At 49.9% G+C, this 16,996-nt stretch overlaps 1 protein-coding gene across 14 annotated transcripts in view; it reads right to left on the bottom strand.

The window, feature by feature from the left end:
- Positions 1 to 596: 596 nt before the first annotated feature.
- The window catches only part of Pax2 (paired box 2), a 93,446-nt gene continuing 77,046 nt past the window's right edge, over positions 597 to 16,996 (bottom strand). For 7 of the 14 annotated variants that reach the window (XM_076922160.1, XM_076922170.1, XM_034508754.2 and 4 more), the window contains 3 exons: positions 5,580 to 5,681; positions 3,363 to 3,449; positions 597 to 2,870 (listed from right to left, as the gene is read on the bottom strand). In XM_076922160.1, the coding sequence (XP_076778275.1) occupies positions 2,749 to 2,870; positions 3,363 to 3,449; positions 5,580 to 5,681 (311 nt within the window). In that variant the 3' untranslated portion in view covers positions 597 to 2,748. Of the gene's footprint in view, positions 2,890 to 3,362; positions 3,450 to 5,579; positions 5,682 to 16,996 lie in introns of all 14 variants that reach the window. The other 7 variants (XM_076922178.1, XM_076922187.1, XM_034508709.2 and 4 more) reach the window with 3 other exon arrangements.

Below are 16,996 nucleotides of genomic sequence, written 5' to 3'. Positions count from 1 at the left end.
ACTCTCAGCAGCTGCTTGAGAAGTCACCAGGCAACATCCTGGTCGTCCATAAGGTCCCCATGAGCCAGCACTTAGGGTCTAGAAATAAACACTGAGAAAGAACCTCTGTGGTCTCTTAGGGGACACAGGACACAATTACAACTGTGCCAGTGAGCAGTTGAACTCACTTTGGGAGCCAAGAGAAGACAGGACCGCAGGCAACCACCACCCATGAAGAGAGGGCCCTAGACTTTGCTTGTTCTGGGAGCCTGTGCCTCTACGTGTGGTCACAGGACACTAGCTAGCAATAAGGCAAGGCTGATTTGGCAGAGAAGGGCAGTGTCAAAGTTACTCTGAAGTTCCAGAAAGCCAAAACTTTTTTTGGCCCAAGGTCTGGGTAGGTGGGGGAGGGGTAGCGTTGTGGGACAGACTTCTCTAGGCCATTGTCAGGATTCAGCTTCAGTCAGGGGGAGTCTAGACCAAGAATTTAGAGGAGTTCGCATTGGGAAGGGAGCTGGATCCCTGACAGAATTATCGAGGATCTACCAGTGTGAGGTGTCCTATCCTAGGAGGCCTATCCTAGAGGCAGGGAGAGACAAACCTGGAGCCATGGGGAGTGACATACAAAATTTTATTATTATTATTTATTATTATTATTTATCATGTGCACAAAAAAGAAAGAAAAGGAGAGAAGGAAAGAAAAAATAAAGAAAAAAAGGAAAAAAATAATCAAAACGAACCGACACGTTGAAAGTGGCGGAGGAGCCCGGCACTTGTGGAAGGCTAAGCCTTATCCTGGATTCCGCACTCCTGGAGCGCGGCCAGCTCCACACAAGACTGGGGTCAGCCTGGGCCTCGAAGCTGGGACCTCGTTACCCTCGCCATCCGGCTCCAGCCACGGTCGGACGCCGGCAGTTCCCTTAGACTGTTCTCTTTTCTCGCTTTTCTTTTCAAATAAAAAGGCTCGAAGGGAAGGGCAATCTGTGCTAGGACTCCAAGCCTTTTCAGATTTGTTCAAGGATTTTTATTTATTTATTTATTTACTTAATTTTTTTTCACTTTTATTTACTTTGTTTCTGTTATTTCGAGTCGTCACGATCCACGGTTGAGGAGACATGCAGGGAGCATCGCCGCTACCGAGAGAGCAACTACAGGGTGGGGCGGGGCAGGGCGGCCTTGTCGGGCACGTGGGGCATGGCCACAAGGGGGCATGCCCCGAGGTTGGCTCTGCCACCTTTGATGTAGCCTTGGAGGCCTGAGGCAGAAGGGACCGAGACAGAGACAAGTGAAGCAGAGAAAGACACACAGAAGGGTGGAGAGCAGCAGAGTAAAGGGAGATGAAGTGGGAGAGATGCAGGGCGGTGAGCGGGGAAAACACGGAATTACAGAGAAACAGCCAACAAAACAGGCGAGAGGTGTCCACGGGACCATGTTCGTCATTTTGCATAGAGATTTCTTTCATAATTTTTTTTGTAACGTAAAAAATGCCCCCCCTCCCCCAGGACGTGCTGTGCTTTAGTGGGCATATAGCTGTGTCCCCCCTCCCCCCCAGCGAGCGGCGACTCTCACAGCACGGACAGAAGGGTGTATCTACAGGCAGGGTGGTGGGGGAGGACAGGGACTCTACGGTACCCGGCGGGGCGGGGCAGAGAGGGAAGGGATATGTACAGAGAGAGGTTCGCCTCCACAGCACGCACCGTCTTTCTGCAAAGCAGCCTGTTAGGTTTTAGTTTTGTTCATTTTTGCAAAGACCATCATATTAAATAAGTGTAGACTTTTTTTTTTTTTTTTTTTTTCCTTTGCGGCTCTGTTCAGCTCCTGCCCAAGGGAAGGGGGAATAGGGCGGGCAGCCCGGAGTTTCCATCTCGGGGCAGCTCGGTCGTCAGTTCCCTCCAGGCTCCTTGCTTCAGCAGGTTGGGAGTTTGGGGTGGGAGGGTCGGGGAGAGGGACAGCACATTACTGATGGGAAAGTTCAATGTTCGCAGCTGCAGCCTGCACGGTTCCTACGGTGGCCCCGACGTGGCTGCGTGCTTGGGGCCAAACACAAGGTGTCGTGTGACGAGCCAAGGGAGCGCAGGAGGGAAAAGTGAGAGGCCAGCAGGTGGAAGAGGCGCTGACGTAGGGGCAAGGCGGGGCCGAGAGCAGAGTCACTGCAGGAGGCGATCCCGGGCCCTGGGGAACTAGGCAGTTCAGGTGGATGAGCTCAGTTGGCGTCTGCTCGCCTTGGGTACCAGCCTTGGAAAACGTTGTCGCCCCAAACGCTGTCCCTCGAGTCCGACCCTTGCGTCCCAGTGTCACAGTCTGGGGCCGGGCGCAGACAGAAGGCGGGGTCAGCCTGGCAGGCACAGGGGGCGGGGTGGGGCAGGATTTCCCCCCAGGGTCTCGCCGGCGGCTCCTCCTTCAGCACGAAGTCCTTTCCTTAGCGTCCTTTGCTCAGCGTCTCCAGCGAAGCCTCCCGGCTCCCGGGCGTCCGAAGTGGGCTGCCCCCGGGTGGGCCACGCTGATTGTGTGTCACAGAAACGTGTCCGGCTCGCGGGCCAGAGGCGGGCGGGCTTCCGGGCGGCGCCGCGGTCCAGGCAGGCGGGGAGGGGCGACGGGCGGGGCTGGGGCCTGAGGGTCCCACCGCGGCTCCACCTGTCCTGTCTGGCCATCGACAGGGTGACGTGAAGGGCTGCGGGGGTCGGGAGTGTCTCGAGGTGGGGGTGGGACAGGGACGGTGGCCGAGAGGCAGCGCGTCGCTTCGGTCCTCCCTCCCTCTGGGGTGGGCGGTCAGACGGGGACGATGTGGAGGCCGAAGCTGTCTGCCTGAAGCTTGATGTGGTCCCCGCGGTAACTAGTGGCGGTCATAGGCAGCGGCAGCAGCGGCAGGGGCGGAGCCCCGGGGGGCGGCACTATAATAATAAGGGGAACCTGGAAGTTAACACAGGAGAAGAATGGGCTGGGTGAGAGGACAAACAGGAGAACAAAAAAGGAAAGAAAAGCAAAGAAAAGCCCTCCCCGGGTCCAGCGGGATCAGGCTTGGAGGACTGTGGCTCGGCCCCGAGGCCAGATGCCCAGAAGGAATGCTGCATCCACAGGGCGGGAGAGGGACAGGACAGGGGACACCCGGCTGCGGATCCGCCAAGGGGTCCGACGGCCACTGTTGGCCAAGAGCCTTCCAGTGACCGAGAGGCAGGGAAGGGAAGAGGCTGGAGGCGCAGGCGTCCTGGAGGGATACCCAGGACCCAGCGCTGCTCTAATGAGCCTGTCTCCCTGGCCCATCCGGGTACCCAGAATTGGGGTGGTCCTGAGTGGGATCCGTGTCCCGAAGCAGCCTGCGCGCCCGAGCTGGCGAGCGGGCAGGCGACCTTGGGAGCCGCCGGCCTGCCAGGTGGCGTACTCACTTAGTAAGGCGGGGTTGCTGAATCTCCAAGCCTCATTGTAGGCGGTGTACTGGGGATGGCTGTATGGGTTGCCTGAGAACTCGCTCCCTGTGGGAGGGCGGGGAACTGGAATTAGAGGCGTTCAACGTGTCCAGTTGGCCTCTTCCGTCCTGTCCTCACTAGTCCCAGTCTTGGGTGTTTCAAGCAGGGAAAGGGCCCCTGGGAGCAGGCCAGAGGCCAGATAATCCACACGCTCTCGGGCTCTGCATGGGGACAGCCACCACAGACAAGAAGTACACAGATCCCTGCACACCCAGGCATGGAGGGAATCTGTGGGCAGGTTTGTGCCTGGGCTCCCCCGAGAGCACTGAGCGCTGACCAGGAAGGGTTTGGCCTTGGTCTGGCTGCTCCCACTTAAGTAACTTGGGAGCTGAGAGCTTTTTCCAGTGGACACTTGCTTTAGGGACTCCACAGGATGAAAGAGGGGGAAGGTGGAGAAGGAAGGCCCTTGGGACACTTTGTCCCAGAAAGCCCTAAGAATGGCATCTCAGAGCTGTGCCAACGCTAGGCAGGTGGTAGTGGTGGTGCTTTCCTGGGAAATAACCCCTCCCACTTTCCCCTCCTGAGGTTCAGTACAAGGGCCACAATTGGGGAAGGAAACTGCTGGAATCCACTGGACTGCCCGCAGGCCTAGGAGCAGTGAGTAGTGGAGGGCACAGTGGGTTGGGAGCCTTCGGGAGCTGCCTCCCTCCCTCCAGGAGAAAGGCCAGGCCTATGGGTTTCCCCCTCGCCCTTTCTCCTGTGTGATGACCCCAGACTGTTTACAGTGATCCCTAACCGCGGGTTAAGTAGAGGAGAAGGGGCCCCACTCCAAGAAGGAGCTGGGTGGGGGTGGGGGATGCAGCCACTGGAAAGCCTGTTTATTGACGAGGAGGGAAAGCATGCGTGCAGCAGGATAATGAGCTTCTGAGCTCAACTGTGACCAAGAGGAACTGAGCTATCTCCTTCCCCATCGCTAATGAAACAAGTGTAATTTCCTCATCAGCACTAGATTCCGTTTAACGACTCCCCCCTTGCCACCATGAGCTCTCTGCGGCTCCCCTCATCCCTACCTCCCTGTAGACTCCCCACCCCCACCTCCCCACTCTTTCCTCTCTCCCCAACCCCCACCTCCCTAAGACCTCCTCCAGCCTCCACCTGCTTACTGCTGGGATCTTCCTCCAAAGCCATTCCTTGCTCCCCCACCAACGCTTCTACTTGCCTTCTCCCATGTGTGAGCCCCAATCCCTTCATCCACACCTCCAACTTCTCTCAGCCAGCCCCATTCTCTTAGCAGGCTGCAATGGGCTCCCTAGTCTCTCAACCCCATCTCTGCTTATTCAGGGCTCTGCCTTGATGAATGAGGCCAAGCACCCTTTCTGGCCTTTCTTTCTCCCCCTACCAGTGAGGGTTGAACTTAAGGGGGGCACACAAAAGGGCTCCAGAGGCAGTGGGCTGCAGGCTGCGAGAGTCTTGACCATTTTAAGGTAAGAGATTTTGGTGTTTCTGCAGAAAAGAACCTTAACTCTCTTTGACTTTAAGCCACTCCCATTTGGGGGTGAAGGGTGGAGAGGACAGCCTCTGCCTCCTGAACCCCAAACTCCAGTCCAATGCTTCTCAGCAAAAGGGTCCACTAGAGACCCAGAGGCGCAGAGGGCCTGGGTCCTCTGAAGAAGTGTCGAGTTGCTGCTAATTTTTCTCTGAAGCTGACATCTCTCTGGTTCCTTCCTGTCTTCCACTCCAGTTTGAGACTAGCTTCCTTCTCTCTCTAGATTGGGATTGGTTCTCCACAGCGGTCTCCTCCCCTGGCTTGGTGTGGACCAGCATAGCTTTGACTGAATGACTGCCATGCCTCTGAAAATGGTCCTTGGTTCCAAGTTTCCATGGAAACCAGGGCAGGCTCTTCCGAGCAGTGTCAGCTAGCTGAGTTAGGCTGGGGTACTGGGGCATAGGCTTAGAAGGATGGGTGCTGAGGAGGGGCTATAACCTAAAGCTGTGTTGGCAAGGGGACATCTCTGTATGTTTCCTCCTTGCACTGCTTCTAAAGGGTCAGCTGTGGCCATAGAAGGACAATGGTCTGCAGGACAATGGCTTGTTGGTTCTCCCCCCATTCCCAGCCAGAGACTACAGTCCTTTAACAGCTCGCCCACAATTTAGTTACCCCCACCCAGATGAGACATCTATAGCATTGTCACCTACCAGGCACCATTCCTGCCAGGGTGGAGGTAGGGTAGCTTCCCTGGCCAGTGGGGGGCACATGAGGGGGGTAACCAGGTAGAGTGGTGCTCGCCATATCACGACCTGGAAAAACACAAAGGGGAAGGAGTGAGGCCTGGAAGAGAGGGGCCTGCCTCAGCTCACCCTGGGATGCTCTAGGGAGAGGACATTCTCAGAGAGGAAGGAGATGTGCAACTGGGCAATTAGGCTTCTGAGTGCCTGGATATGGATCCAAATGTCTAAGTGTGTGTGTGTGTCTGTTTTATATTGCTCATTGTGTATCTATCTGTGCGTATGTGTATCTCTGTGTATCTGCCCTTGTTTGTATCTCTGAAAGCCTCAACCCAGATGTAGATGGGTGGAGATGACCTGGTTTTGCTCCTTCTCCACAGATGCTCAGCTGTGATTGCCCTACAGAACCTCTATTATCCTGTCTACTCTCCTCTATGTCTCCTCTTCCCTAACCCCTGTCTTTCCTTCAGGCTTTGAAGACACCCTACTACCACCAACTATGAGGGTAGATGCTTTATTCTGAATGGAACGTAGGTCAGGAGGACAGGGGACTAACCAGCAGGCTATTTTGCTATGATCGTAGCATTTAAATGTTAGAAAGCCATGTCTGAAGTGAACCAGGAACTCTGAGGACAAGCAGATCAGATGAAATTCCAATGAGCAAAATTTGCTTCCCCTACCAGCAAGCCTCCCTGGAGATTAGACCTCTATTATACAGAGCCCTGAGAATGGGAGGCAGGGCTTTCCTTGCCAGGAGCAGGGAGGAGAGGCAAAGTGAGCCAGTGTCAGAGAGATACTTCCACCAGAGACATTTCTTCTGGAACATAGCTGCATGTGACTGGCTTCCCTTCCGTGTCTGCTCCTCCATTTCTGTGAAGGGGACACCTCCTAGCATGTCTTCATAGACAGTATTTGCTCTTTCCTACCTCCCCCACACCCATACACTAGAGCCTACCCTCTTATGGGGCTCGCATATCAAGATCCCCCTGTCCTCCTCACCAGACAGTCCTTGTGTTCCTTACGCCTCCATCTGACCCCGAGAAGGCAAGGTGTGGCTGGAGGATGTCATAGCACTATATACACCTCCCCTGGTTCACTTTCCCTCCCCCTAAGTTGGGTCCTAGTCATGGTCAGGTCCATGGGCCTTTGGCTATTCCATAGCATCTTTCTGCACTATTGTCTACGTGAAGACATCACCTACTTCACTCCTCAGACGCTTTCTCATCCCCATCCCGACACACCTGAGAGAGTCATCCTTCTTTAAGAGTACAGAGGGGCAGCTCAGGCTTTTACTGAGACTCCTCAGTAGCTGACCCCCTGTCACCTCAAACTCAATAGAATAAAGTCAGATCCATCTGCAATTCCACCAGAGGCCCAGCCCTTTTGAAGATATACCTGGAACTTCAGAGCCCTAGACATAGCCTTCCTACCCCGTCTCTTCAGATATGCAGTCAGGTCTCCTCAGGCACCTCTCATGTTCATTTCTATTTCCCAATCACATTGATAGTATTGTTCCAGTGGCGTTTGTTTTTTCTTTTTATTTAAAAGATTGGTTTATTTATTATTTATACAGCATTCTGCCTGCATGTATGTCTGCAGGCCAGAAGAGGGCACCAGATCTCATTATAGATGGTTATGAGCCACCATGTGGTTGCTGGGAATTAAACTCAGAACCCCTTGAAGACCAGCCAGTGCTCTTAACCTCTGAGCCATCTCTCCAGCCCTCCAGTGGCTTTTCTTTGCTTATATTCCTGCCTCTACACTCTTCTGTCCTACCAATCTAAAACGTGACCACTAGCCCTTTGGAAACATTGCTTTCACAGGACCACCTCCTTGTAAATACTGCCCTTGATTCCCTGTAGGCTGTGGTTTGGAAACCCTGCAGATGCTCAGTGCCCCCCCCCCACTCGTCCACCTTGGCTCCCCACTGCTGGTTGTTTCAATCTCTCCATGTGAAATGCCTGTGTTCTGCCGTGACCTTTCCTTCTGTCTTACTCATAGCTTCCTTCCAGCTCAAGCCTCAACATCCCCACCCTTCTACTCATCTCGGAAGTTTCTTTCAGGTTTCTATGACATCCGTGTTCCATGATTGACAACATGCATTATCAGGTCTGCTCCTTCATGCCAAGGTTTTCATTTTCAAACAGACCATAACTCACTCAAGGGCAGGACCCACATTCTGATCTGTCCTGCAGAGCTGAGAACACAGCTGACTCTCAATAAGTGCTTGTTGATCAATTCTTCCCCCCACCCAACACACACCCCATTGCGTGCACAGCCATTTCCTGATGGATTATAATGGCTTCCTAATTGTTTCATATGTGTTAATCTACTGCAGAGAAGCAAAGCTAGAGCAAAATGTGCTTGAATCTTTTTTTTCTAAAAGAAATCAATTGAAATGGGGCTGAGAGTTGGCTTCATGGTTAAGAGCACTGGCTGCTCTCCCAGAGGACTCTGGTTCGATTCCCAACAGCCACATGACAACTCACAACAGTCTGTAACTCTAGTTCCAGGGCATCTGATGCCCTCTTCTACCCTTTTTGGGTACCAGGCATGTAGTGCACAGACACACATGCAAGCAAATCACCCATACACATAAAAATAAATAAAAGCTTAAGAAACTAAAAAATAAATAGAAACAAGAGTAGAATTTCTACATACAAAGATTTTCAGTGATAGGTTCATCTCTGGGAACTCATCTTATCATGCAACAGAACGATTTCCATTTTTACCTGTGGAATGTGGTTAATGTGTTATGTTTCCTGAAACTCACTAGACATAGGAGAGCTAGCAAAGAGGAGGTCACTTCCAAATCCCAGGCAGTAAAAGAATCTACATTTGCTTTCTGTTTGCTTTCTGTTTTGTTTTGAGACAGTCTTACATCCAGCCCAAGCTTGCCTCAGACTTGTGATCCCCCTGCCTCAGACTCGCAAGTGCTTATGTGTGTGCCACCATGACTTGCTTGTGTTTGCTTTGTTGTAACTTTCCTTGTATTGACTTCTATTGCCAATAAAAAGAAAAAAGTATACATCTCCTGACCATCTCTTAGTGGAGAGGACCCAAAGTGCACATTGAGAGGAAATACCTATTAGTTCCTTGAGAGAGATGAACAATATGGCATTTATTGGTCAAAGAAGACCTAGAAGAGAAGAGGATTATGGGAGATGTGGAGGTTTTGAAGCTAGAGAGACATAGAACTCAATTCCCCCAGGTCCTGTGATCTTAACATTTACAAAGCGGCCAGGAAGCAGAGTATGCCTCTCCTCTCCCTCTTTACCCCTTTCTCTGATCTCCCTCTATTTCTCTCATGTTGGGCATCATGCATCTTTGTTAATAACAGGAAAATAGAATGAGTTTGAACTTGATCTTCACTGCCAGCTTTCCTATAGCTAGTTGATCACAAATTCCCTATGATGGAAGGTATTCACAAGCAAACAAACAAAGCCTAACTATATTTGGAAGTGACAAAGAAAGGGTGGGTGGTTCAGAAGCTGTCTCCCCAACTAACTTGGAGGCGATCCTCTTGTAAAGTTTATTCCCACAGCTATCTCGCTTGCAAAATGGTATGTTCAGTTTTCAGCAGGTAGAAGGCTTTGCCTGCTGGGAGGTACTCTCAGAACAGTTGGGTGGAAGGCTCGTTTTCAAATTCTACTTTTAAAAAATCTTATTTGCAGATAGCGATTTGAAAAATGTCGGGGAAGAGGCCCATGGTGAGAGAAAAAAAAAAAAAAGCATTCGAAATTTCTAGTGTTTGTCACATGAGTGTGTGTGGTTTGTCCTGTAGCAGTGTCACCACAGAGAGGTACCTGTTCAGGACCTCTGAGTCAACAAGGTGTGAGCCCCTGCATACAAAGCACGCTCATTGACTTCATTAGTACACAGCTGACACCTGAAGAGCAGGAAAAAATTGACCAAAGCCTTGCTAGAGTCGTATATTCTCCTGGAACACCATTGTCAATAATGGAAAGCATACAGTGCAGGAAGTTTTCAAATTACTGAGGCTGTCATACCATTTGGCCAGCAGCGTTCTTTGAGCAAGCCTTCTTCAGTAGGGAAATAGCAGTGGGAAATGGGAGAACTGACAGAGCACTGGGTACCACAGCGTTACAGAGAGATGGGGGTCGGGGTGGGAGTGGGGGACTGAAATTGTAAGATGGCTCCACCATCTCCTTTACACAGACAAGCAGAATCACAGAAACAGGTGAAAAGCTGCTTCACGGCAGAGTACGTCAGTTATAAAATATGTGCCATCTCGTGGAAGACAGGAAGCAGTAAAACATTTGCTTTGCTCACTGAAAACGCCAGGAACATAAAAACAGTACCAGGAGTCAAAACTGATAAAAAACAAAAACCCAAAACAACTCAATGTTACTAGGAGAGAGTAGGCATTTCATGCTGCCTACTTGCTTTCTGAGGTTATGAAGCTTTCAAAGATGAGTCTTCTGAAGGACCACACCCTCGTTTTAAAGGTAGAAAGATGGAGACACAGAGGCATAACGACTCTCATGTGATTACACAGTCAGTAAATGATAGCACCAACATTAGAAGCCATGTCTATGCCACACTGCCTTTAATGACAACATGGACCCAGATACTTCCCCAAAGAGCCAACGAGAAGTTTTCTAGCAAGCGATGCCTCTAACGGCCATATCGCCAGCCACATCGCCATTAAGACAAGGCAGGGAAGGAAAGGGACACAAGGAATGAGCAGGAAGGTCTGTAGTAAAACTCCGTGGGGTGGCGTCTTTGGCTCCTTTGAGAGTTTTCTAACACAAAAAGGATCCCTGAGAGGCAGGAGTAGTGGAGGATCTTAGAGTACCCAGTAGTGTTGGAAGAACTGCGCTTGGCGAGGATGTCTTTACAGTTCAACTGCAGGAGTCCCTGAAGACTCCAAAGCCAATTTTTGCAGCAGCCGCTCCATCTGAATCAGACAGTGCACTTTCGTCAGGCATTCCTAAGCAAATGGGCCAGAGCAAATCAACTGTTTTGGAGGCTTCTAAGTGCAGCCTCTCTCCCAAGTACGAACAGAAGCCAAGTGCCAGACTTTATGGAGAAGTTAGAGATTTTCAGTCATCAGATCACATGTGCCACTTTGCTGGGTATTGGGTCAGCAGTCTCTCTGCTCCTGGTCTCTCTAGAATGTACTGAACAACTGTCATATGCTAGGCACTGCCTTCAATATCTTACTTGTGTTACCTCCTTTATGTCTTTTACCAGTTCTATCAGTTGACCTATTTTTAATTCCTGATTTTTTTTTTTCAGATAAGAAACTGAAACACAGAGAAGCTGAGGATTATGGTCAGGGTTTTACATTTCAACCACAGAGGAGCCTGGACTACAGAAGTAATAGACCAGGAAGTCAAGTCAGTACTGGAATGATATCTCCAAATATGACAGACCTAAAAACAGAGAGTATTTGGTCTGGGAATGTAACCTGGGGTCATGCTAATTTAATCTGTCCTATGAGAGAACACTTTGGGCTACCTGTTTCTGTTTCTTTTTTCTCCTTCCTTCCTTCCTTCCTTCCTTCCTTCCTTCCTTCCTTCCTTCCTCCCTTCCTTTCTTCCTCCCTTCCTTTCTTCCTCCCTTCCTTCCTTTCTTTCTTTCTTTGGGGGGCAGGGTTTCTCTGTGTAGTTCTGGCTGTCTTAGAGCTTGCTCTAGTCTCAATCTCAGCGATCTGCCTGCTTCTGCTTCTCCAGTGCTGGAATTAAAGACGTGTGCCACCACACCAGGCTTAAGCCTATTGATTTCTTGTGTGTTTTAGCTTGTTTCATTTTTGTACGGTAAGGGATTTAAGATTGGGGTTCACTAATTTGATAAGGCACCACAAATATATTTCAAGAGATCCATAGAAAGCTTTACATAAGTGTTATTATACACACCTTTTTTTTGGGGGGGGGGGAGGGTTTCAAAACAGGGTTTCTCTGTGTAGCCCTGGCTGTCCTGGAACTCACTTTGTAGACTAGGCTGACCTTGAACTCAGAAATCCTCCTGCCTCTGCCCCCCAAGTGCTGGGATTAAAGGCATGCGCCACCACTGCCCCGCATATACACACCTTTTTCTGAGTAGAAGGTACATTTTTTAAAAAATTGTTCTCATAGCTAGAGAGATGGTTCTGTGGTTAAGAACACTGACTGCTCTTTGAAAGAACCTGGGTTCAATTCCCAGCACTCACATGGCAGCTCATAACTGATTGTAACTCCAAGATCTGACACCCTCATACAGACATATATGCAGACAAAACAATAATACATATAAGATAAAAATAAATTATAAAAAATTGTATTCTCAAAAGTATTAATCACCCCAAAGTAAATAACTTATGTTTATAAACCAAACAAACCTCTATTCTTTGGTGTAAGAAGCTGATCTGTTTGCAACTACTCAAATAACATTAATAAAACTTATACACAAAACAGCAAAATGGGCTGGAGAGACGGCTCGCTAGTTAAGAGCATATACTAATTTTCCTGAGTTCAATTTCCAGCACCAGCATCAGGATGCTTACAGGATGCTTACAGTGGTCCCAGCTCTAGAAGGACCGCACACCGTTGTGGTCAATGAGTTCAGGCACATGTACCCCGTACTTGACATACACACATTTACATAATTAAAATAATAGAAATATTTTTTTTAAAAAAAGAAACAGCAAAGTGTGAAGCATCAGACTTCTCTCAAGACCAGGCCAGTGTCAGCATTGAGAAGACCAAGGGAATAGGAAGAAGGGAGCGGCCATAACTGCTGCTAGTTATGGCTTTTGCAACTAGGCTTATTAGACACAGATTTATACGGCAGAAGTTATAGCCACAGAGTTTAGAGATGCTTTTTCTTGGCACCTTTCTCTGAAAATAAGCATTTTTGCTCTCCATTTGACACCGTGGAGGGCCCTAAGGCCAGAAAACATAACTCTTGTTTTTACTATCCTCTCCCCAAGTTTGTCTGCCTCTCAGAAAATGAGGTCTTCAAGGCTGGAGGTCTGTCCTTACATGTGACACAAAGCATTTATAATACACACAAGAATATAGCCACAGACTTTTTAATTGCTGCCTAAATATATTTTATCTTTTGCATTTGCAAGTGGTGTTTAATATTTCGAAGTAGTGGTCTTTGCATCTGCTTCCAAGAGACAGGAGAACGGTTTTCATTTGGGGTTTTATTTCTAAGATTCCCAGAATCTCCCCCAAAGTTTGTCTTCTAGAACAGTGCTCTCTGTGCCTGTGGGAGGACCCCACCTAGACCCCTGTTTTACAGCTACACTCAGCCCTACGCTTGCCTACTCCAGGCTCCAGCAGAGGGGGCTGTGCTCACAGTTCAGGGTGGCTGTTCTAGCTGAGTGGCTGTCCACTGACAGCTGGACCTCCATCCCAGGTTGTCCTAGGCAGAGAGGCTGGATCTGCATCAGTGATATGCTCAGTGAGGTCTGCCCCTTGACCACAAACATCTGGACACACCTAGTCGGGCTGTTCCCTCCTCCCCTCACACAAGGCCCTTACAGGGCTGTGTACCGCAGCACAGGGACCCACAGGAGGGGGTTTTCTCTAACGCAGCTGGGTCATGGATGAACTGCAGCCTCAGCCTGAGAGGAATGAGTGCTGTTGAGAACTGCACACTCAAAGGGCCGGAAGGAAACTTGGCCCATTTACGGAGGTAGAAACTGAGACTGGAAGAGAAATCTCCAATAATCTCCTTAGCTTGCTTCCCGGTACTGTTTTCTCTGACTCCCAATGAAGAGTGGAGCTGGGTAGGGGCTGGCTGGCACGCAGGAGGTTGGGCCAGGGACTTACTAGTCTACTGCACGAGAGACCCTCATGCTGGGTGGCAGAGGGTAAGCCTGTTTGCACAGTCTCCTGATACTCTGGGTCTCCCAGGTCCTCTCTGGCTTTATTTTGTTCCCGGAGAGCGCCGAATTGTCAGCTCTAATCCTTCTGAAAGCGCAGTTTTTCAGGGGCTCTGTGTAAGTGAAACCCTAATCCCAGGGAAAAGCGGCTGCTTAAGCTGCTGGAGCATTAGCCCTGCTTTCAGAGCCCGGCACTGGATTTCCTCCTCTGCCAGGCAGCCCAGCCGCCACTGGGGAGGAGAGAGGAGGATTCCAAGCTGAAGGCAGCAAAGCCCTCCCAGAAATGACAGCAGGGGTGGTGCAAATCTCGGGTCAAAAAAGCATTGGCTTATTTGTCCTGAGGCGCCAGCTAAGGAGGGCCTTCCTGTCATCTTGTAGGTATCTGGTTCTTTGAGAAACAGGTTTCAAGTCTTGTCTTGGTGGCTTTAAGGCCACTAAGACATTTCTGAGCCGTGTCTATGACATTCCTTAGAGCGCCACTGTTCACAGTTCTGGTCATTCAGGAAAGGTTGTGTCTTTTCCTTAGGCAATCTCTTCTTAGGAAGTGCCAAAGAGCAGAGTAAACAAGCTAAGTGTTGAGGGGCCCCTCTTCGGGCTACCCTAAACATCTCTAAATAACATCTGGAGCACTGTGGAAGGTTTTCCCCTGCCTCCCTCATTTGTGAGAACAGGGTGTTTGCCCAGGCAGCCCTCCTTAACCTGGGTTGGGTACTGTATGCACTTAAAATAAAGACCATAGATTTGTGAAAAAGGTTTTCATTCACATTCTGAGGGACCTGTCTCCCTTATCGCTAAATGAGTTATGAGTCAGGGAGAATAGATGAAGGAAGAAAAGTGTTTGACACACCCAGCATCTTGGATTTGTTTTATGGATAGAAGAGATAAAGAGAAGTAGTGGAGATTCCATGATGCGGACCAAATTCAGGCTCAGCTTAGAAGGCCACAGAATGTGTTTGCTAAGAGTCCCCAAACCCTTGTCATCTCCCCCATGACTCCCTATATGGCCCCACTGTTGGACTGTGTGCTTCTGCCCAGGCTTGTCCCTGGGGAGGCTAGCCCATCATTCCCGGGATCTGTGTTTCAACAGCTCATCTTTGATTCTAGTCTAAGCTGGCCTGCCCTCAGTCCCAGAGTGGGTTAATGTCTCTTCTTTTTAACATCTTTCTCCTCAAAAGGTAGACTGGATAAAAAAAGAAAAGGAAGAGTCCCATTCAATGCCTCCCTAAGCTGCTGGCCCAGGGCACTGCATATCTGTCACTGTCTCATTGCTATGGAAATACCTCCATAATTAAATCACAGGGAGGTCTGGGGCTGGGGGTCCTTAGGGATGCAGCCAGAGGCTTCAGAGATAGCTAAAGGAGACCTCACCTCTATGCCTTGGGCCATCTCAGCCTAAATACAGGTGTAGAGGAAAGCCCTCTGGCTTGGCTTGGTTGCCATGGGAGTGGGCTCTCCTACTTGGCAACTTGTCTGGAGTTGTCCTCACCCTCTTCTTTCAAGGTTGGAGGGAAACTCTGATGTCTGTGCCCTAAATTCCTCCAGCTAATCAGGGGCTTTGAGCCAATAGACAGGAGTAGGAGACTCCCAGCCTCTTTCAGAAACATTTCAGAGCTTTTATTGCCTTTTCCTACCCCTAAGGGGCTGGCCAAGGGCTATGTGTTTATTTTATAGGGGAAATGCAGTTGCATTGGAAAGGAGTTGTTAACTACAGGAAAGGGGAGGTCCCTGGAGGCGCTCTGGACTCTTTTGAGTTGGAGAAGGAGGTTTCCCAGGGTCCACCGCTCTATCTGCCAGAGGGCCGCTTTGCTGTCCATTGGATATGCAGACAACTTGTGCAAGGCGCTGAGCTGCATCTAGGTTTGTACCAGCATTGCTTCCTCTGGTCCCTAGGGCTCCAGGGTCACTCCGTTCTTTACCTCTGAACCTGGGGTCTCCAACCTCCCTATTTCTGTTCAAGGTGGCATTTTTCTACCTCCTCTGTCTGACTTGCGCACTCCCCTCTTGGGTACCACCCACAGATCCTTCTTGGACCTGAGTTGTAGTTTCTTCAAAGCTTCCCTTGCAGCGTGCACAGGCACACATAGTGGAGAAGAGCACTGTCCTGATCATAAAGCTTCTCATATTCAATATTATCCAAAATAAGTAAGATTCTCTACCAAGAAGACTCTGAATCTGGATAAGCTAGGGATAAACTCCCCGCCCCCATCCCCCACCCCGGCTCTCCTCCCTTTTCTCCATTGACCTTTTGGGTCTTCATTTTCTGACAGTTGGCTCAGCACTGTGGGGAAGGGCTCCTGGGTCCAGATCTGGGTTAAAATAAAAACTAGTCTTTCTTTTTCTTTAACTGATCTTCACTTTGGGGTATTTCCTGCTAGCTAGTTCTCGAGGATGCTAATTGTCCTTCTGCTAACGTCCCCGCACAATGGCTCAGTGTCACACCAAGTGTGGAAAGTTTTTTATGGTGAGCTCATCTTCTATGGTGGCTTTTTGTTTGTTTTTCTCAATGGGAGTCCTTTGCGTCTTGGATCATAAGATGTCACTACAGAGAAGGGGTCACACTGTCCCTGCTGGCACCAGAGTGGACTATTGCCCTGCACAGAATTCTGTGTACCTTCTTGGCTTGAGGTTCCTGCAACTACTTATGACATGAACTTGAACTTAGATCTACATCTGGGCTTTCCTGTCTCCATTTCTCACAATAATGTGTGTCCTTCTCCTTTATTTCCCTGGGTCGTGGGGGAGAGCCTGTGGCTCTCCAGTTCCTCGACAGTGTCGTCCCTGTCCTGCCTCTATTTTCTTGGGTCCAATATCACATGCCCTGTCTGTGTGCATTACACCTCAACATTCCTACACTAAGGTTTACCTCCGTGTGAAACTCACAGTGTCTCACATCCTGCTCTGACTCTGGCTCCAGAGTGAGATATGGCTGCACACTGACTGCTCTGTTGTTTACCCAGCTCTGTTGTGTTAGGCTTAGTCCCTTGTTTCCAAGGACCAGCGTCAGTCTTCTCATAGCTCTGAGAACTGCATTCGCACAAGGCTTGCCCAGTGCTTGGTAGTGATGCCCACTAGAGGCCAGTGAAGCCCGCTCTATGCAGCTGCTCTGGGGACACGTGTGTCCCTTAGCTTCTCCAGGAAGGACTGGAGCTTTGTGAGCGCCAACTCCCTTTAGCATCAGCTCAGCCCATGGCTTCTGGGAAGGAACTTGCTGTCTGCTGTAGAACAGACTGTGCCCAAGCCAAGGCACTCTCAGTGACTTGGGGGTCCTAGACCTTGTTTTCATCTCTTCCTTCCAGATCAGTATCACTTTCAGGGTTTCTGCGGGCTCACCTATTGTTGCAGTCCGAGCCAAGGCCAGAGAGGAAGCCATGGGGAAGCAGAGTTCTTGTTGCTACCGGTGTTGGGAAACTTAAGAAGTGAATGATACAGCATGTGGCTGTAGCTGAGGCCTCTACTGTAGAGTCCCAAGACCAGAGGGTCTGTGGAACACTTAAGGGTTAAGGCCATTTCCCTGTGGGGTTCTTTGAAGAGGATATGAAGGCAGCCCCAA

Source organism: Arvicanthis niloticus, chromosome 1, assembly GCF_011762505.2.
Source record: "Arvicanthis niloticus isolate mArvNil1 chromosome 1, mArvNil1.pat.X, whole genome shotgun sequence".
NCBI lineage: Eukaryota > Metazoa > Chordata > Mammalia > Rodentia > Muridae > Arvicanthis > Arvicanthis niloticus.
This window is presented reverse-complemented; position numbering and strand designations above follow the sequence as displayed.